General features: G+C 38.8%; 1 protein-coding gene across 3 annotated transcripts in view; it reads left to right on the top strand.

Moving 5' to 3' along the window:
- Positions 1–1,926: 1,926 nt before the first annotated feature.
- Positions 1,927–22,392, top strand: part of Tex10 (testis expressed 10) — a 38,197-nt gene continuing 17,731 nt past the window's right edge. For 2 of the 3 annotated variants that reach the window (XM_038347862.1, XM_038347863.2), the window contains exons 1-9: positions 1,927–2,098; positions 4,918–5,106; positions 5,886–6,598; positions 6,979–7,219; positions 12,602–12,714; positions 16,629–16,867; positions 17,373–17,508; positions 18,025–18,200; positions 19,321–19,498. In XM_038347862.1, coding sequence (XP_038203790.1) covers positions 4,927–5,106; positions 5,886–6,598; positions 6,979–7,219; positions 12,602–12,714; positions 16,629–16,867; positions 17,373–17,508; positions 18,025–18,200; positions 19,321–19,498 — 1,976 coding nt within the window. In that variant the 5' untranslated portion in view covers positions 1,927–2,098; positions 4,918–4,926. Of the gene's footprint in view, positions 2,099–4,917; positions 5,107–5,885; positions 6,599–6,978; positions 7,220–12,601; positions 12,715–16,628; positions 16,868–17,372; positions 17,509–18,024; positions 18,201–19,320; positions 19,499–22,392 lie in introns of those variants that run through there. The other variant, XM_038347864.1, reaches the window with a different exon arrangement.

Raw genomic sequence — 22,392 nt, 5'->3', positions numbered from 1 at the left:
GATCACTGTTTCTTCGGGAATGACCAAGTTCATTGTCAGTGCGTGGTGGTCCCTGAGGTGTCCTCTCATGCTATTACAACATGGCTTTTTCTTGCAGTTGCTTGGATGACTTCCTGACTACCCATCCAAAGATCCTTCAGAAAATAATCATTTCTTTTTCTTTTCCTTCTTTCTCCTTTCACACCTTGCTTTCTTTTTCTTTTTCTTTCTTTTTTTGTTTTTGAGAGTTCTGTTATGTAGTCTAGGTTACAACTTGTTATGTAGCCTAGGTTGGTCTTGGATTCACAATGCTCCTATCTCCTCCTCCTGATTGCACTTTTTGAGAAGAGTTTTCAACATCCAATGTGGCATTGCATGGTACTACAGACTTGGGGGTTACTATAGCATCCTTCACTGAAAGCTCTTTGGCAGTAGCTTGTTTGGATGAAAGCAGAAGTATCTGTTATTTCTTTGCTGCTGGTATGACAAGTTCCTGCAGACACAGAGGCTTGGGTTAATAGCTGTTGGTTATTTCACAGTTCTATCGGTCCTGAGACTGAAATTATGTCAAAATTGTTTAAAGTTCGAGCAAATGTGAACCCTAACCAGCACAGTTCTTTTTCATTCATGAGACTGAATCATAAATGACATCAGAAGTAAGAAAGACATAACAGCGTCATAAGTGACCAGACTTCAAACTCCAGTGATGTCAGCAATTAGCTGTGTAACATGGTTAAGTTGTTTAACTGCTCCTAGCAATAAGCCATAAATTGCTGTATAACACCTAAACCATACGATCATCGTGAGAAGTTTGGAACTGTGTATAAAAAACTGTGTAGAAAAAGCAGTCAGAGAGTGCTTTTTCGTTTCCTGGCTTCCCAGACCCAAATAATCATACAGAAACTATGTTAATTACAGTATTGTTTGGCCTATTAGCTTCATCTTCCTTGAACTGGTTTTATAGTTTTACATACCATATGATGTCAGTGACTCCCATGGCAGATCGTGGGCTTTTGGGATTTATTCTTTTCTAATTTTTCTTTATTTTTAAATATAATTTATTTTTATGTTCAATGGTGTTTTGCCTGCATGTATGTCTATGTGAGGGCGTTAGAAGCCCTGGAACTGGAGTTACAGACAGGTGTGAGCTGCCTTGTGGGTGCTGGGAGCTGAACCCCAGTCCTCCGGAAGAGCAGCCAGTGTTCTTAACCTCTAGGCCATCTCTCCAGGCCCTTGGCATTTATTCTTTATCCATTATCACAGAGTAGGCATGGGCTTAATTTTGGAGCTTGGGTCTCCTAAATTCAGCTATTATTGCTTTATCCTTACCTAGTATAAGTATACCTCAATATAAGGTATAAGTTTTAGCAGGTCTTATCTATACGAAGCAGATCTACTTGAATCGAGACTGACACTGTTTTTTTCTTACGATTAAGTCAGTCTTTGGGGAGCCTTGTTTTCAAAGGTTCTTTCTCCATCTCTGTAGGGTTTTTAATGTCTCTAAGTCCACCTACTTTGAGTAAGTAGTCGTTAACTGTTGCTGAAAATGTTGTACCAGGAAAAGTCCTGTACTAAGGTTTCCAGGACTCCACTGCTATGTTTAGTTTGTAACCTTCTAAGCTTTTATCGGCTCTGCTTTAGCCCAGGTTACCCTTCCCAGAAACGCTATCTTTGCTGTCCGGAACTTTTCCTTCCTCAATTATGTTCAGTTTATACTTTTCTCTGGATGTAGCTCCAGCTCTGAAGAACTGAAGCCAACATCTTCCAACCGTTGAGATGCTGGAAGCCCTTAGTGAACTTGCTGGACTCATGCCCCACGCTTCCGGCGCAGCCCCTCTTCCAGGGGGCGTGGCGTGCTAACCTGGACCCGCCCTCCGGCTGCGCGCGGCTGCAGCCCGAGATCACGTGAGCGCGGCGAGGAATGGGGGGGGGGGTGGGAAGGCCGTACTTCCGGGCGGCGGAAGGAGACGCGGCCGCGTGAGGACGAGGCGATTTGAAAACACGCTCTGGGAGCGAGCGAAAAGCCTGCGGCCGGCGGTGCGCGGCGTGGTCCCTTGGGGCTCGGTGCTCGCACTCTCTCCGCCTTATCTCCGCGGTCCGGCTCTGTCCGGGCTTTCAGGTCAGTGGCATCCACCGGTCCTGTCCGGCCCTCTCGGCGCGGCCCAGGCGGTGGGGAGGACCGAGGCGGCCGAGGCGGCGGGGCGGGTGGCCAGGGTCCCCTCAGTCCCCCGCGACCGTGTGAGCCGGGCCAGAGGCTTCCGGAGCTTTTCGAGCGGTCGTGGGCCGGTTCGGGGCCCGGCAAGTGTTAGGCCGGCGTGTGGGGCTCGGGCGAGAGGCTCCATTCGACGTTCTCTGCGGTGCAGGAATCTTGGTTTCCTTTGAAGAAAAAAAATAAAAAAGAATGGAGACAGGGTTTTCATTTTTGGTGTGCAAGCTCGAAAGCTGGAGGGGGCGGATCTAATCGCTGCGTTCTCCGCCACCATGTCGGGACCCTCGATTTCTGGCCCCTCGAATTGGAAGGAGCTCTTTAGACTCAAGGGATTGGAGAGGAAAGAAACCATAGGCCAACTGCTGCATGCTTGCTTTCCCCTTGGGTTTTTTCTTCTTCTTCCTTTGGATGGCGGGAGGAGTTGGAAATGAGGAAAGGTAGTGAGGGGGCCGCAGGGCAAACGCCGTCGAGTTAGCTTTAGTTGCACTCTTCCTCCGCCCAGGTTAGCTCCAAGACTGACCTGCAGAAGAGCCCATGCTCCGAGGCCGGAGTTGCTTCCTTGTACTCGCTGCTGTGAAAGTGTTCTAGCCTAGTGCTATTTGGTTTCCTGTACTATGAAAATCTTTTCAATGAAAAGCATAGCTGCTCCTGCTGGAGCTGTAAAAGTTCCTAGTGGAAAAAACTTTGCCTGTGTGGCTTTGTAAATATTTGTAGAGATTTACAAGTCAGCGAAGAGCTGTTAGCCCTCATAATTTTCCTAGCAGATACACTAAGTCGAGTTTAAAGTGAGGGATAATGTGGCGTAATTTGACATCTTTGTTCAGAAAGAGGCTGATGTAGACTAAGAATGTCCAGAGGGTGATGTGGGATATCCCAGGGTCGGTTATTCTCTGCGCTGTGTACCGTTTACTTTGATCTCTGGAAACCCAGCTGATAAAATTGTAAAAAAAGCTTACAGCCTGTGCTTGCTTAATAGATAAAAAGTCAGCTTTGTATTAAAAGTGGCTAGATGAATACTGGTGCCTTCTTGGTTTGTGAGGCTTGAATGTCTGGTATGTGTTTTTCCTGAGACTAACACATGCAACACATGAGTGTTGTGCTTGAACCGTATATATTTTAACTGTCGTGATTACAGCTCTGAGTGTGGTAAGCATAAACAAGGCATTTGCTTATTTGATGTGTTTGATAAGAACTGTATGTTGCCTTATAGGAACAGTGGGGCACACTAAGAAATGCCAGTTTGGATGAGAATCATACTGATTTCAAAAATTGAGATGGGATTTTGCTGTTGCCCAGACTCTTCAAGTTCAAGCAATCTTCCTGCTTCAGTCTAATGTGGCACAGGTGCATATATGCACTGTGCTCCCTTTCAAATCAGCTCCTAACCTCTGTAGGCAACCTCTACTTAATGGGCCTTAAAGTAGTGAAAGCCCACATCTGTGAATTTGAATATGATGTCATAGTTGAATTCATTCATTCCTTTTTTTAAGCACTAAATACTTTTATTTATTTTTACCTTTGCGTGTAGCATCGTGACTTTATGGCATGAGGTAATTATGTTAGACCAGAAGTAGTTTTATTTATTGCAGAGGTGCTCAACTATGTGTGCAGTGGAAGACAAAATTAGTTATTTTTGAAGCATGTGAAAAGCTTCAAGAAGAGCTGAAATGGTTCCAGATGCAAGTAGTTATTATTTTTTTATTTGAAGTTCATTTATGGGAAAGATAAAGCCAGAGAGGGTTGTTGGAACCATGTTAGTGCCTACCATGTCATGGTAAGAAGTGTACCATTTATAAAGAATAAGAACAGTTGAAAGCTCCCTCTTGTCACATCTGTGTTTAGAAAGCTATCCGGTGACCATGGTCAGGGAGTCAAAGAGGAGGCACTAGAGACAAGCACTTACCAGTGAGAAAACTGTTGAGTGGTCTAGGGTAGAAATAAGGACTTTTAAAAGCTAGTGACTTAGGAATGGGTAGGAAGCGTGTAGATCAAAGAGCGGGAAAACAAGATTGGAATGGAAGTTGAAGGATTGGAGAGGAAGGGAAATGGTGCAAGGTGATCTGGTTATGCCTGAGTTACTACACCAGTGGCCTAGCTAGTCTTTTCCTTATTCCTTTTACATTGCTTTCCCTTTTGTAGTGTTGAAGGGTGGAGCAGAGGGTAGGTACTGTCTTTTGTTGATGACTAGCCTGAATTCTGCCTGATGTTGACAGTGTTTGTGCCTTTGCTTCTGTCCTCACCAGGCTTATTCCCCCTGCTCCTAGCTTTCCCTGGCTTTCATTGCTCATGGGCTGCTCGTTCCTCCTCCTTGCCAATCAGAGTTCTGTTTTTTGTTCGCTTGTTTGTTTGGAGTATCCAGCTTTTGATCCATGAAACTTCCTAATTACTGCATTGTCATTTTTTTATCTGTTACCTAACAGATACATACTGTGTTGCATTCCAACAGAGAAACTGGTTTAGGTTTCTGTTCAGCACTTGGCAATTTACACGGCTCAGAAAACCTTGCGAAAGTTCTTTAACAAGGTTCTTCTCTTTGGTTAATGACTCAGTTTTAACATTTCTATACCAAACTGATTTTTGCATGTTTTAGTGATTTTGTCCTTTGTACATTTTGATTCTTTGGCATCTTTATTCATGGCCATGATTCATGGTGATGTTTGAGGTGTTAGAATGTTTTTATTCTTTTATCGCTTATCCTTGTTTAATCTCTTGTTTCTGTTCTCTGACAGCACTCAAGAATGACCAAAAAAAGGAAACGACAGGATGATTTTCAGAAAGTAAAGCTCAAAGTTGGTAAAAAGAAGCCTAAGCTAGAAAATGCTACACCTACAAACTTTAAGACAAAGGCGATACATTTGCCTGAGCAGCTTAAAGAGGACAGGACCCTTCCCACCAACAACAGGAAACTTAACATAAAGGTAATATGAAAATTGTTCTTTCACATCATGTAGAATGTTATTTTTTTGTAAAAAAAAATTTAATCTCCTAAATGATTTGCCTTAGCTGTATGGTGTATTGTTAGATGAGGTTTGGGTTACCAATGTCTGACCTTGCAGTTGTGTCTTTCCTACTTCAGAAAGTTTTGCTAAACTAAATCTGTAGTGATTGCCCCATGGGAAACTTTTTTTTTTTTTTTTTTTTTTTTTTTGGATATATGTCACCTGGAAGTAGTTCTTACATTTAATTCATTTTTGTTAAGTTCTTGATGGATGGTTTTCCTATTCTTACAGCTGATCTTAAGGTAAGATCTTCTGGGTAGTTGTTTTTGAACTAATTGTAGCAGGTAGCTCATTACCTAATTTTTTAATAAAGAGTAAGTGTCTCTTTTGTGGAGTGCATGTACCAAAACGGTGCTGTGTTTCAGATTTCATAAGATTTTGGAATTATCTATATATGTATTATGAGGGATGTCTTGGGAGAATAAAATTACCAAGTATTATCCTCTGAATAAAACACACCCTGTGAAAGTGTGCAGGAAGATTTTGTTAAGTTTGGAAAGGATAAATAGAATGTTTGGAACCTAGTAGGTCTGCAGTAAATGTTGAGTGTTTCTGATCTTAATAATAGCTAATCAACATTTAAAAATACATATTGATACTTTGCACAGGGAATTCAGCTTAGCTAGTTTTAGTTGATGTGTTTCCATGACAGTGGTGCCCAGTAATGTCCACAGCTAAAATCTACCTTTTCTTCCTAGGATTTGCTGTCTCAGATGCATCACTATAACCCTGGTGTTAAACAGGGTGCTCTTCTTGGACTCAAAGACCTTTTGTCTCAGTACCCATTTATAATTGATGCACACCTTTCAAACATAGTCAGTGAAGTGACTGCTGTGTTTACAGATAGAGATGCTAATGTACGGTTAGCAGCAGTTCAACTTCTTCAATTCCTGGCCCCCAAAATACGAACTGAACAAATTTCTCCATTTTTTCCTTTGGTAAGTGCCCATCTCTCTAGTGCCATGACTCACATTACTGAAGGAATTCAGGAGGACTCTTTAAAAGTTTTGGACATTCTGCTCGAACATTACCCAGCTCTCATTACCGGCCGTAGCAGTATATTGCTTAAGAATTTTGTAGAACTCATTTCTCATCAGCAGCTGTCCAAAGGACTGGTAAATAGAGACAGATCCCAGTCCTGGATACTTTCTGTAAATCCTAATCGGAGAGTCACTTCTCAGCAGTGGAGGCTGAAAGTCTTAGTGAGACTCAGTAAATTCCTTCAGGCCGTGGCAGATGGATCCAGTAGGTTGAGAGAAAGTGAAGGACTTCAGGAACAAAAAGAAACTCCCCATGCCTCTAGCAACTCCATTTTTATCAACTGGAAGGATCATGCCAGCGACCAGCAACAGATCCAGGTTTATGAAAATGGGGGTTCACAGCCAAATGTCAGTTCACAGTTCAGGCTACGGTAAGGATTTCAGTTATGTCCACACTCAGTTTTCCTGTATTAAATTTTAACTACTGACCATTAATGGCTAATGGTGGGAAGACATAATCCTGTCTTTCATAATTTTCATGTAGTTATTCATGATGAGTTATTAGATGACTCCCAATGGCAGGAGTCATTGAAAAGTATGTTTTCATTTGTAGCCAAAGCCTAATTAGAAGTAAAACTTAAAAATGGCTGATGGCTTTGCTGTTTTAGTATTTTGTTTTTCTTACCAGTTTTGATCAATGTAATTGATAGTTAATGGTGCTTCATTTTACTGTATTTTATATTTAAATTAAGCAGTGGACAACACATTATGAAATCATTAACTGTTTTCATTCTTAACCTTTCCCTTTTAGGTACATGGGAACTGCAGGTGCTATGGATGAAGACCTGTCATCCACCGAAAATCTGAAAGGATTCATTGAGATAATAATCCCATTGTTAATTGAGTGCTGGGTTGAAGCTTCGCCTCCACAGCTAGCTGCTTCTGTTGGAAATGGTGTAGAGCGAGAGCCTCTACAGGTTATGCAGCAAGTCCTGAATGTCATTTCCCTGCTGTGGAAACTCTCAAAGCAGCAGGATGAAACCCATACATTGGTGAGAACTAATGGGTTCTTTATTATTTCATCAGTAATGCCTTTTATCATAGTTGAGATTAGAAATCAGCTTATTACAGATTGAATATGGGTTCTCCAAAGACTACCCACAGTTTAATTGTAAGCTTGTTTCCTTTTTTAGTTTTTTTTGCATAAAAGTACAAATTAAAATGTTCTATGAAGTTCTTATCTAGATTTCAATATTTTTCATTGAAGTATATAATAAATTTTTTGAGGTTATTAGCTGGATATAATTTTTTTCATTGAAATGTGTAACAATTTTCTCATTTGTATTTGGTTTTATTAAATGATTTCACAGTAATATTAAAATGTGTTGCTCATAGACTAGATAGGGAGGTAGGGGGAGGCAGATCTTTGAGTTCAAGGACAACCTGGTCTACATGGTGAGGTTCAGGCCAGCTGGGACTACACAGTGAGACTGTCTCTGAAAAAAATAAAAAACAAAACCATTATTGCTTATGGCAAATTAACATTTCAAATATTTCTTATGGAATTGAAAAGTTGCTTAAGTGTTATTTAAGTGCTTTGGTTGTGTCATCAAATGCAGCAGTGGAGGGCTGCACTGAAGTCATAGTGATGGTAATGGAGTACGCTGTATGTTTGTAGCGCTGTGAGACCAAGTGTCCTAAGTTACCCTGCTAGTCCTCACAGGCACTGCTTTCAAGCATGAGGCATCTCTTCTACAGAAGAGCTCTTGCAAAGACTTGGCTAGACCCATATGAATGCCTTTTAAAGTTACCTATATATATGTATACCTATTACATATGTATATATGTAATATACATATATATAGTTACCTATATATAAATATATATATGTATATATATATATTTATATATATATATATGTAACACTGAGGAGCCATGTCTTTCATTTTCATTTTAGTCTTTCTATTTTGAGCTAAAGATTAGGATGAGCCTTTCTGCTGTGTAAGGTAAAATTAAGGATAGAGTTTTTGAAAAGCATTATATATTTGTGCTAAGATGTGCTTAAAGAGCTTGTTCTGTTATTGCTAGTCCATCACTATCTGCAGGGATGTTTTAAAATTGCTTTTACAACTAGGATAGCATCTTATTGATTATACTTGTCCTATGAGCAAGACACTGTACATGTTAGCAGCAGACTGAGAGGTTAAGAGTAGAGTGCATGGGACAGGAGAGCGGAGAAAAACAAGAGTGCAGTGCGTTACACTGGGAAAGCAAAGCTTAGCTATTATGGGCGCACAGTAGTGTAGAGAGCTTAGAAAAGTCTGTACTTGTAATTTTAATGGATCTATAGCAATTCTTGATTTAAAGTGATATGACTTGAAATTTTTTGATTTAGAATGGTATTAAAACTTATCTGCACAGTGATGTTTTTCACATTTATGCTGTTGAATATATTCTGTGAGGCATTACTACTTCACTGGAAGACAGCCTTTGTTAAACCATAGGGTAATAATATAAGTATACTGAATATATTTAAGGTAGACTAGGCCAAATTTTGACTGTTAATTAGTTCTATTAAAATACATTTCAATTTAAGGTACTTTCTACTTAAAATGGGTTTATAGGATGAAACTCACCAAGACATGGTTTTTATCTGAAAGATTGAGAAAAATAGAAATTATGATATTTAATATGGGCTAGTAGTATTTAATACTACTTTAAATACTTTTGTAAATTCACTAATTGTGCTAGTTTCCAGTCATGAAATTTAATGGACATTTAAAATAATATGCTTTTATCATTATAGGACTGTCTAGTAGCATTTCATTTATATGGAAATCTTTAAGTCTGTAGACTGTTGAAGATCAGAGTACTAAATTGAGATATTGTATAAAACTGATATGAATAGGGTCAGAGAGATGGTTCAATGGTTAAAAATGATTACTGCTCTTTGCTTCCTCTAATGTTTTTATTTTATGTGTATAAGCGTTTGCCTGATACCTGCATAAGCGTGGAGAGGGCTTTGGATCCCTGTAGTTGAAGTTCCAGGTGGTTGTGAGCTCCCATGTGGGTGCAGGGAATTAAATCTAGGTTCTTAACCACTGAGCCATCTCTCTAACTCTTTGAGTACATAGTGCTGAGGCCATTAGTTTGGTTCCTTTTGCCTATTTTGAGTGAGTCTCAATTACTCTCCAGATGCCTGTAACTCTAACTTTAGGAAATTTAACGCCTTTGGCCTCATGGGCACCTGCACTTGTATATAGATTCACACTCAGACACCCACGCATACAAGTAATTAAAGCAGAAATCTTTTTTTTGGTTTTTTTTTGAGACAGGGTTTCTCTGCAGCTTTAAAGCCTGTCCTGGAGCTAGCTCTTGTAGACCAGGCTGGTCTCGAACTCACAGAGATCCGCCTGCCTCTGCCTCCCGAGTGCTGGGATTAAAGGCGTGCGCCACCACCACCCGGCTTTAAAGCAGAAATCTTTTAAGGGGGGTTGTGAATTGATATTTGAATAATATGTACATTCATATGCATAGTCACATATATCAAAACACCTTGCAATATTACACTAATAATTTGGTAAGAAAGAACTATTCTAAGCAAGAATAAAATTTTATCTGGAGCCGGGCGGTGGTGGTGCACGCCTTTAATCCCAGCACTCGGGAGGCAGAGGCAGGCGGATCTCTGAGTTCGAGGCCAGCCTGGTCTACAAGAGCTAGTTCCAGGACAGGCTCTAGAAACTACAGGGAAACCCTATCTCGAAAAAACCAAAAAAAAAAAAAATTTATCTGGATAGTGACATCAAAAGGAATTTTAATGTGTTTTACAACCTCCATTATTCCTCCCCTTCTTACTTCACTGGTAGAATAATAAAATGTTAGGTGACCTGAATCATGGTTTAATCTTTAGGAAAAAGGAAATGACATTCCTTTGAACACAAATCATAGACATAGACTGAATTTTAATTTTTTTATTTTTGTAAGTTAGGTTTTTCTATTGCTGAATCGATGTCTGGGGTAAATGTAGTCTTAGGAGTGCTGATTGTTAGGACTGCTGGAACCTTTTCATGCATTTGGTATAGTTGGTCTTGTCAGACTTTTTGTGACTGCCAGCTCTCCCCAGTAATGACACAGAAATTTATTAATTAAAAAGCTTGATCTTAGTTTAGGCTTGTTTCTAACTAGCTCTTATAATTTAAATTAACCATTTTCTATTAATCTACATTTTGCCTCACGACTTGTTACCCGTCCTCCATTCTGTATAACTGACTTCCTTAGTGTCTTCCTGGTGTCTTCTGCTGGGCCAGATTCTTTTGTATTTTAATATAAAACCGTGATTCCTCTCTCTGCCCAGAAGTCCCACCTATTCTTTCCTGCCTAGCTGTTGGCCATTCATCTTGTTACTAAACCAATCAGGTGCCTTAGGTAGGTAAGGCAAGAAAGACATAGACACATCTTCACACAGTATAGAAGACACACATCCCACAGCAGTTTGGTTTGCTAGTACTTACAACACAATTGAGAAATTTCATTTGTGTTCAAATATTTTAAAAAATAATTTGAAGCTTTGGTCTTTGTTCCAAAAGAAATTTCAAGATACATTACATCATAGTGTAGTGATTGAGGATGTGAGTCCTTACTGGGGTTGCTCATTTCTCATGTGTATGTCTTTAACGTATACCTAGTTCTAAGAATGCAAATGAGAACATAATTTAACATTACATTTTTCCTTTTAGGGTCCTGCATTGATAGTGTCAGGAACTGTTATAATCACTATAAATGTTTTATATCTTAGATTTGTATCTTAATGCTTCCTTTAATTCTATTTTGTTTTATCATTGTTATTCCATGAAAATTAAAATTTGCAACCAAACAACCATTTTTTTTCTTTTTTTCTCTTTTTCCATATATGTATTTGCTTAAGTTCATTACAATTTAAATTCAAGCCAGGTATGGTGGAATATGCTTGTAGTCCCAGTGTCTGAGGGTATTTATTGTTCTGATAAAATATAACCACCGAAAGCAATTTAGGGAAAAGGGTTTTTTTGTGCTTACAGTTCTAACTGTTCATTGGAGGAATTCAGAATAGGAACTCAAAACAGGATATACTTGGAGGCTGGCGCTGATGTAGAAGCCATGGAGGAGTACTGCTTCCTGACTTGCTTCTTATGTCTTGCTCAGCCTGCTTTCTTATAGAACCCAGGACCACCTGCTCCAGGGTGGCGCCATCCACAATGGGCAGGACCTCCCGTATCAATCACTAGTTAAAATGTCCTGCCAGCTTGCCTATAGTCTGACTTAGAGACATTTTTTAAATCGAGGTTTCCTCTTAGATGACTACAGCTTGTGTTAAGTGGACTTAAAAATTAGCCATCTCAACCAGCATTCAAGGGATGAAGGCAGGAAGATTTCAAATTCTAGACCAGCCTGGGTTATGTAGTAAAAACTGGTCTTAAAAATAATTCCAGGACTGGAGAAAGAGCTCAGTGGATAAAGTGCTTGCTGCTCAGGTATGGTGATCTGAGTTTTATTATATCTGTGCCCATGTAAATGCTGGACATTGTGACACATGCACTTAGAATCCCATTGCTGGGGCAGTAAAGATAGGTGGATTCTTTGGCTTGCCAGTCAGGCACCCTAGCCTATTTGGTGAGCTCCAGGCCAATGAGATACCTGTTTCAAAACACAAAAGTAGCTCCTGAGGAATAACACTTGAGATAGACCTCTGGCCCTACATAAGCATGCACACTCTATACAGCACATATTCCTGTTATATTGGCCGCTTTTCCTTTGCTCTTGGCACTTGTGGACGAACACTAGCTGGAAAAGTACCTGATAGCTCAATGAGAGAGATGACTGCTGTATTAGATAGCATACATAAGGGATAATTCTACCATTTCAGAAGTCTTGAGTACTAACTGCCCTGCTGTTCTGAAATTGGAAGACAAAGGTGTAAGCATTATTGATAAAGTTCTTGTTAATGGTGCATACCTTCTGGTGGCACCAATGGTAAACGGTATGGAATGCTAATACTAGGAATAAAGATGGTGGGTAGGATGTTAAAAACATATATGGAAACAGGTGGTGGGGAACACAGAGTTCAGGAAGTACTCTGAAGATAATAAGGTATTTGAAAATGTAACTTAATGAAAGAGTAGAAACAATTTCTGGGGGAATGGTCTTATGTAAAGAGCATAAAGTAGAGGACATACTTATGAAATATTAAATTAATAATTAAAATTGGGAATTCTTAAATCTCATTTAATTATGTATAAAAAGTGGCTGCTCTGATGTAGAATTTTATGTGTGTACTACAGCATTAGCAGTAGTCTCACAGTGGAACTCTAATAGGTGTTGAAATTGTCAATTTCTGCCTAAGTTTTAGTTTTTATTTTGTCTTGTGTATTTTCTAATCTTAACCTTTATTTTAATAGGAATCATGGCTTCGAAAGAATTATCTTACTGACTTCAAACATCATTTTATGAGCCATTTTCCATATGCCTTAAAAGAAATACCCAAGCAGCGAAAGAAAGAGACAAATAAAAGGTATTGCAATTGTTTTCTACTCAGTGGGCTTAAAATGCTTTATATCCTAAAATTATTAAAGGATACCATAACTTGCAACGTTAAATACTGTGAGGCAATTGTATCAGAATCTTTATGAAAATGAAAACTAGCAAAGGAAGGCTTATCTTGAACAAATCACTGTAAGCTTTAGGACCAGCAGTCTGCCCTGTTTTTATAAGTCTGTATAGATTTTGCCATAGACATGTCAGGTTTCATAAATAGTAATTGAATAAAAATTGCTGAGGCAGATAGCTTATTAAAGTCCATCTATTTGCTCTCATATGTACATCAGGACACCGATAAGGAAATGTTGTAAGTCACAACAGTGGTGACGTCTGTTGGGTCCAACCTTGACAGGTTCATGTGTTCCAGGGTGTAGGCATGTGGATTAGAAATGTTAGGTAGGATAGACAGAGTTTACAAAAGAGATACAGAGACATAGGATAGTACCGGGAGGGCATCACAATGAATACTGAATCCCCTCGCGTTTATTTTCCTTCTGCTTATATACCCCAATACAAAAAGGGGGGAAGAAGGCAAAGACAACTTTAACATGACACAAAGGACAACCAGAACAATTATTGCTTCAATACTTGAGACATCAAGTCACTATTTTCTGATGTTTTGGGCAGGATGTGCAGTGAATACACCCTAGACCAAGTGTAGGCAGCCACTCCCATTTTAAAATGGAGAAGGAATAGGTTTGAATTCTCTGACTTTTGGTCAGGGTAGAGCGGCTACACCTCTATGAGCCATCTTAATGTCCAAAATGTCCACACACCCTAGGTCAGGATCTCTTGTTTGTAGCCGCATCTGTAATCAACAGCTTTGAAAGAACAAGAATAAGCTCAAACTCTCAGACCTCTCGTTAACGTGGAACAGGCTCACATCTGTGGGCCCCACAATGAAACTTGTATTATCCTAAAGAAAATCAGAAAGGATGGACTTTAAAAATAATTAAGACTAGAAAATATTTAAAGTCTCTACTTCAGATGAGAACAGATGTATGTGAAAATAGGTTATGTAATAAAACTTGACAAGTTAGTACAAGCTGGAATAGTAAAATTGTAATTGCCCCAAATGAGCAAATACTTGAAAGGGAACTTAAGATCTGCCCAAACATTCTTAAATATATCAAAGGCAGAGAGGGGGTGGAGAAACACTGAGGCTATTTGAGCTAGTGAAAGACCCCCTGTGTAGGGAGACTCTCACTCAAGTCTCGGGATAACAGGACGCCCACTCCCCCCCAGTAATTCATGAGAGACCATCCTTGCTGCAATCAATCAAGGTTTATTTGACATGACAGGAACCAGTGCACTGGGGCCGAAACTCATAACCCATGCATGGGATGAGTTCGACCCTGAGTAGCTGGGAGAAGGGGTATTTAAGGGAAGAACCCACAGCTCAGTAATCCAAAGGGTGTAGGGATGGCGTCATTGGGAAATTCCGAAAATACTAGTGATAATCACAAGGGGGTAACTCCCTGTTTCTCAAGATTATAATCTAACTTTATCTTCAGCTAGTTCCTGAAACAGAGTTACTGAACCGACTAATCCTAGATTTTTGGCTCTTCTCTTCCTCCTAGAGGGGTCTGGATTTATCCAGGTCTTTCAGGGTATTATTGTAGTAGAGAAAAAGTATTTTAGGGTACATTCTTTGTTTTCTTAATGATGTGATTGTAAATCCTAAGCAAGTGTGTCAGGGTCTAGTTGGAGCTGATTTTAAGAGGTTTTAGGTTCAGTGAAAGATCCTGCCCCCAAAAGAAAGGTATAGGGCCAGACAGAGATGGCTCAGTGGGAAAAGGCACTTGCCTGGCTGCCTGACAGTTAGATCCCTGGAACCTAACTGGTAGGGGAGACGAGACTCCTCCAGGTTGTTCCCTGACCTTCACCAGTGTGGCATCTATATGCCCATACACATCCACACTATAATCAAATAAAAACAAACAAAAAACGCAAAACATACTAGAGGACCATCAAGGAAAGACACTTGATGTTGACCTTGGGCCTCCATATGCGCATATGTATGGGTACCTGTAGACATGCTCACACCACATACATACATAACACCTCACACATAGCCCCTCCATATCATCTGAAACAGCATAAGAGTCTACTTATTAAAGATTTATTACATGTTTAATAGTCCTGCTTGCCTGTAGTCCATTCATTATTTCTATTAAGTGAAGTTGGAAATATTAAATGGAGAGTTTCAGAAAGAAACAGACTTCATAATAACCCTTTAAAAGGCTTATTTTATGCATATGAGTATTTTGCTTACATGTAAATAGTGTGTGCATGTGTATCCATGTGTGTGTCATGACCAATGGTGATCAGAAGAGGGTGTCAGATTTCTGAGAACTGTTTCAGAGGGTTGTGAACAGCCATGTACTGGAGACGGTGTTCTCTGCTAGAACAGCAAGTGTTCTTAACCACTGAGCCCTCAATTCATGGGTTTTAGATTGCTTGCTTTCCTGTTGATGTCATCCTGTGTGGTCTTGCCTGGAATGATATCATTTTTTATTTTAGCCTTTTTATAAAGTAAGCTTTATAAAAGTGAGAAACAATAATGTTGGATTCTGTGTTCATGGTCTTTTCTACTTAGCTCATATACATACATTTAAACAAATTTCACATTCAGATACTTTCATTTTTCCTAAATGCCTTCCTAGTACATTCTAACATTTATTCTTGTCATTCCTGGCGTTGTTCAACTATCAAGTCTCTCCCCACCCCCAGGCAGGGTTTCTCTGTGTAGCTTTGGTGCCTGTCTTGGAACTAGCTCTGTTGGCCTCAAACTCACAGAGGTCTGCCTGTTTCTGCTTCCTGAGTGATGGTTTTAAAGGCGTGTGCCATCACTGCCCCGTGGCAACCTTTTCTTTGATAATAGCCTGTAACACTCAGTTTTCCTTTTGTACCCATATAGTCTAAAAGAAGCAAGTAGCTGTATTTCTTCTTTGCCTGCAGAATTTGTTTTGATGTCTTTAGCCACTGACTCGTCATTTAGTGCCATTTTTCCCTTTCAGGTTTGTCATTTCTAGTCTTGCATTTGATGCTCAGTAGTACCAAGCCTAATTTCTATACTTGTGTGTGTATGGTAATTCACTACATGTCCGTGCTTAAGCCTGACATGTCCTTTATTTATTTGGATGATTTTGAGATAGTTATGATTATGGCTAATTTTTTTCTAAACAGAATAGCCTCTAATATTATATAATCTGAGATGAATATATTCTAAGTTGCAACTTTTATTTTTATTAAAATACTCTGTTTAGAGATATATTGTAATTTTTTGAAACTTTGGTAGATATGAGTTTACTTGGCTAAAAGAAATGAAACTATTTTAATATTTTTATATGAATTATAAAATTGGATGATTATTTATCTGGATGAATTTTCTTTGTAAGTTTTTTAATGTTTCTTTATTTTGGAGACAGGATCTCACTGTGTAGCCATGGCTGGTCCAGAACTTACTATGTCGACCACGTTGCCCTTGTGGTTCTTCTAAAACAGATGGTTAGTTTGAAGTTCAGTAAAAATCAGTATTACTGTAATGTTCCACCAAATACAACACTTGCTTTAAAAATTTAGGTTTTAGCAAGCCTTGTAGAAAGTCTAAGATTCCAGTATAGTGCTAGGTACCACCATTTGCCCTTCTTGTAATAGTAACACAGTAATGACCAGAGCTATAGATGCTGTGATTTTTTTTTTTAAATATAACTTTGATTCCATAGGATAGTTTTATTTAGAGAACGATGTCCTAAAGTTTCCTGGTACTCTGTCTTCTATGAAATTGTAAATTCTACAAGGAAACCCTTTTATCCACTGTTAGGACATTGAAGTGTCCGCAAGCAGGTGTGGTTTATAGATCTCTATGTATGTTTTTTGTTTTAGCATCAAGCATTGCACGGTTCTCTCCAATAATGTAGATCATCTTTTACTGAATTTAACGCTATCTGATATCATGGTCTCGCTGGCAAATGCCTCAACTTTGCAGAATGATTCCAGTTGGATAGAAACAATAAGGAAATTTGTGACGGAGACCCTTAAAGGTGGTGCTAGGCTGAACAGTAAACAGCTGAACAGATTGCTTGGCGTCTCGTGGAGGCTAATACAGATGCAGCCAGACAGAGGTAGGTGTGCAGGAGAGGAGCTCAATAAAGGATTGCCATCACTCCACGTGTTTACGCTGCTTACGTCCAAGCCATTGCAAGTCTAAGGAGTATAAAGCAGTCTGCTTGAGCCCTGGGATTGTGGCTGGAAGTGCTTCTTTCTTGGAGGGGGGGGTAGGCGTTCTGAAGCAGTTTGCTAAAGATGTCTGCCTTCCTGGATGTGCTTACTTCTCTTCTGTCTAGCTTGAAATTAAGTTAGGTTTTTGAAGTGAGTTACTAATTTTTTCCCTCATTCAATTCAGAGCTTTCCTATTTGGTTTTCATTGCATTTACTTTTCCAATACCTTGGTTTTTGTGATCCTACGTTTGTTCCTAAGAAAAGTGAGGATGTAGTCTCTGGTTGCTTTGACTTTTGTATGTCACACTGTTGCTATCTTTGATAACCATCAGTTTTTGCCTAAGAACAAAGTAGAAGAACTGTGTGGAAGGAATGTCTGTTCATATGCAGTTTTCTTTCTGTTCTCAGAGGCTACAGAGGTTCTCATTAAGGCTGTGTATGCGCTGTATCAACAGAGGGGCCTGCTTCTTCCAGTTAGGACTTTGCTAATCAAATTTTTCAGTAAAATCTATCAGAAAGAAGAACTGAGGTCTTTCAGATTGAGGTAAAGACTTGTTGTTTTCCCCTATTCTCTTGCTGAGTTGTTTTGTGGTCTGTGTATGATTAAGTCTTTAAGGTCTATTGTATTCAAGAAACGATATAAAATTTTATCAGCAAGAACTCTTCATAGTGCTAGAAACCTATACCCATATCTACACAGACTTAAGATAATGCAAGGCTGATGTCCTTTTGTACGGTGGCAACATACTAAATGCATTGATTTGCCTCATATATTGTATGGCAGCTAACACAGGATAAACATTCACATGGACCTCACTGGTACCCCTTTTCACTTAGAAGTTATATAATTTCTTGATATAGTGGGTAAACTGCCACTTCTACAAAAGGAACACTAGCGTTCTACCTGCTTTCAAATGCTGAAATAAGAAAATGTGTTATTTGGATATCAGTCACTACTTTTTGTTATGTTTAAATAGAAAAAAGATTGGCTTTGGTTTAAATAATACCTCTCATGTTTGTCAATTAACATTTTGTCCTGTTCTTCCTTGGCCTTCCTAAGATACCGAAGTAGAGTGCTATCCCGTTGGCTGGCTGGCCTACCGTTGCAGCTTTCTCACCTTGGTTCCCGAAATCCTGAGCTGTCTACACAACTGATTGATATCATTCATACTGCGGCAACACAGGCAAATAAGGACTTACTGAAAAGCTTACAGGCTGCTGCTCTGCGAATTTATGGTGAGTGAGTGTTTTGTGGTGGAGGTCAGCCTTGATCTATTCCAACAAGGAATGTTCAAAGGGAGTTCTTTAGATTGGCCTTTTTGTTTTGTTTTGTTTTGTTTTATGTTAGGTTAAATTGCTCAGACAGAATGTTAAACAGTAAGCTCATTTTATGTATATTAGAATAATTTTTTGCCTTTTGTAGTCTCCCTACCTGTTTTTGTTGTTGTTTTGGAAGGTGTGTTTGGGACGGGTCTCACAATGAAATTCGAGCCCCTCAAACTTGAGCTCTTCCTGTGTGCTTCATGTCTTTTCATTCTTAAGTTATCTTAAAATTATTTATAAATTTGATTGATAAGGCACTTTGAAAATTCTTTTGATGCTTTGATGGCATGATAGTTCTTGTCTTATTTAATCATGAGTATCTTTGATGACTCCAATATTAATATTCTTTTCATCTCTATAACTGACTACTTAATATTTTGAGGAAAAACACTAATAAAATCTTACTGGCATATATATTTATAAAGTACATATTACTTACATTTATTGAGTTATAAATCATATGCTGTAAGTTTTACCACTTTATAATGTTGTATAATTCAGAGATTCTAAAGTATTTTTCTAAGGTGGTGCCATTATTACTGCTACATAATTTGAGAATGTTTTCATCATTCAAAAAGAAACCCTGTTTTCATTAGTCATCTCTTAGCCTTTCTTTACTCAGCCCCTGACAACAATTATTTTATATTCCATCTATAGATTTTCCTATCAGGACTTTTTTTAAAAAAGATTTTTAAAAAAATCATTTTAAAGTTGTGTCTTTGTGGATTTATGGATGTGAGTACAGTGCTTTTGGAGGCCGGAGGCATCAGATCTCCCTGTGGCTGGAGTTAGCAGTTTTGAGCCACCTGGTCTGGTCCTCTGGAAGAACAATAACATTTTCTTCACCTCTGAGCCCTCCCTCTAGCCCGTTTTTATCACCACCAACATTTAACTTTGGTATATAATTGTTAATTGAAGTTCAACATAACTTGTCAGCCTTGAACACATTGAAAGTCATCAAGCTGCTTTAATAATTGAATCTGTGGTTTCTGTATCTTTTATAGTTAAATTTCATATTTATTTACCCCACTAGATCCACAAGAAGGCGCTGTGGTGGTTCTTCCTGCAGAGTCTCAGCAGCGTTTGGTTCAGCTTTTGTATTTTCTACCTACTCTGCCTGCTGATTTGCTTTCTCGGTTAAGTCGGTGCTGCATTATGGGAAGACTTGGTTCAAGTTTGTCTGCCACACTTATTGGGATACTGTATATGAGGTATCACTTCTGCTTTATGGGATGGAAATACAGAAAGCTTTGGTTTTGCTAGATTTTTGAGATTAGGATATTTATACATAGTCCTGGCTGCCCTGGAACTCACAGAGATCCATCTGTCTTTGCCTCCCGACTCCTGGGATTAAAGGCATGCACCACCACTGCCCAATCCTTCATTTATTTGCTAGTTTGTTGATACAAGGCTGATGGAAGTTCCTTGTTCTGTGATAACATATCCATAGTTTGGATAGAGCTTGTATTAAGTGGCTAAAAGCATGTCGGTAAGAGTCCTGTACTTAAAATCACAAGTGGTTATGTGTTGTGATATGGACTGTTTTTGTCGTTTTGTCGGACTGAGGATGTGTGAATGTGTAGTGTATGTGTGGAATCTGGGGTGTTGTATGTGTGCTGTAATTGCATTGAAGGGGTATCTGATGGCATGTGAGGTCTGGAGGTTGGTGTTGGGCACCAATTTAATTGCTTTTCCACCTTTTTTATTGAGGCAGGGTTTCAGTTAAATTCAGAATTAGATCACTTCCTCTGGGGATCCCCTGCCTGTGCTGGAATTACAGGTGAATGGATCACTATGCCCATTTAACAGTTATGTTTATTCTAGAGCATCCAACCTGTTCCCTCTTCTTTTTACTGCATGACAACCTCTCTCTTTTTTTTTACCTTTATTATTTTGGGCTATTCTAGATGTCTGTCTTAATGATACCATTTTTCCTTTTGTGTCTGGCTTCTTTCACTTGGTCCTCAAGCTTTATCATATTATAACATGTATGAGAATTTTGTTCCTGTACTGAGACCACATGATAGTCCATCAAATGTATGCTGCTTTTATTTTTCAGTTTATCTGTTGATGGGCATGTGGATTGTCTCTGCCATTTAGCCACTGTGAATAATGCTTTATGAATATTAGTGTATAAGTATCTCTTTGAGATCTTGCTTTCAACTTTGACTATCTCCCTAAATATAGAATGGGTAGTTTATGTGATGGGATTGTCTGTAATTCATTTTTATGCACATGCTGGGAAGTACTCTTCTACCTGGCGTCTCTTCTTTAGCTCAGGTGTTTACTGTGTGGAGGAACTGGATACCTTGCCCTCCATCGTGGCTTCGCAGTTTAGCTTTGGGAGGTTTTTTGTTGTTGTTGTTGTTGTTTTGTTTTGTTTTTCTTTTCCTGGAGACAGTGTCTCTCTACATAGCTCTGGTATCCTGGAACTTACTATATAGACCAGTCTGGCCTTGAAGTCACAGACATTGTCCTGCCTCTGCCTCCTAGCAGTGTGATTTAAGGCCTGTATGAGTTACCACACCTGACTTTAAAAAAAAAAAAAATCATATTGCCAGTGTTGAAAATTCCCTCTGAAATTTACTGTGTGAATCAGTTGATTTTTTTGTTGATTTGTTTGTTTGGTTGGTTGGTTGGTTTTTGGACAGGTAGGGTTTTTCTGTAGCCCTGACTGTCCTGGAATTCTCTGTGGATCAGGCTAGCCTCAAACTCACAGACCCTCCAGTCTCTGCTTCCTAAGTGCTGGGAATAAAGGCATGAGCCACCACACCCAGCTATCTTCTTTAAATAAACATATTTGGCTATTGTTAACTGCGGTATGGTTCATAATGGTCTGTCTGCCTCACTTTTCTAGCTGTTTATATTTGAAAATTCAAAGTTTACTTATGTGTGTGTTTGTGTGTTAGATTGGTTATATTTTTAGGAATTCGAACCACTGACTAGTTTTCTATGCTTTTCTTCCTTAGAAATAGAAAAAAAAATTCTGAACTTTGGTGTAAGCCTTTATTTAATGCTTAAAATATTTTTTTTAATGTTACTGTTTTATCTGTAATCAGAAGTTTTTTTTTTTTTAACTTACTGGTTTCCATTGGAGGACATTGTGTTCTTAGCTACAGTGTCTAAGATCCAGTTAAGACTAGGAAACTACATTTAATGTTTATGAATATCAGTATGGTTCTCTAAAGTTTATTAGCATTTTTCAAAAGTGGGTTCAACAGTCTTGCTTTATTTAACTTATTTCCCTGTGGAGATTTGTAGTGATAGTTAGAAAATTGGGTTAATCTGCAATTCTGGTAATGGGGTTTCCTAATCAGTAAGAGCACATTGAGAGACTGGGGCTGGAGTGCAGGGTCCTGGACTCCATCCTGCTTCAGGTTTAGTCGTTTGGTGTTCCCTCAGCGTGTTTTCACCTACTTCAGGTTGTTTTCTTCACTATCTCTCCTGTTCTGCTCGTCCGTGATTATATACCAACCAACTCTTTTTTTATTCTGTCCTATACTAAAATAAAAGTCTTGCTTCTTAATCCCATATATGCTGGGTGCTGTTACCAGATTATTTTCCCAGAGGTATTTCTTTGATCTTTGACAAATTTTATTTTGTTGTATGAACTGGGCTTAGAGATTAAATTCAACTTTTGTAGTTTTGATGCCTGGCTGTTTTTGTTAGAATTAGGTTATTCCCTTTGTGAAAATCATGTCACCTAGACATTGTTTGTGTTCATTTTCCCTCAGCTTTTAATGGGGGTACTTAGAATTACTGCCTGCATTTTTTTTTTGCCACCCATTTATAGTTTCTTAGAATTTAACATCCACCCCCTACTAATACCATTCTAGAATAGAAAACAGTGGTTAGAAAACAACTCAGTCCTGAACAGGTGTGCCATGTGGCAAATTCTTGTAAGAGTATTTGGGACAATTGATAAACAGTATGTCACGCTATCTTTAAAACTAAAGTGATACTATGTTCACTGCCAAGTTCTAATGTTATGTCCTATGGCCTTTCTCACTTGGCGTTTCTGCTCATGATTTTTATAGCTAGACTGGACAATATAATTATGGCTAATTTTTTTCAAAAAATATGAATAAGGAAATTTTTCTGTAGC

The sequence above is a fragment of the Arvicola amphibius genome, chromosome 11 (assembly GCF_903992535.2).
Source record: "Arvicola amphibius chromosome 11, mArvAmp1.2, whole genome shotgun sequence".
NCBI classification, from domain to species: domain Eukaryota; kingdom Metazoa; phylum Chordata; class Mammalia; order Rodentia; family Cricetidae; genus Arvicola; species Arvicola amphibius.
This window is presented reverse-complemented; position numbering and strand designations above follow the sequence as displayed.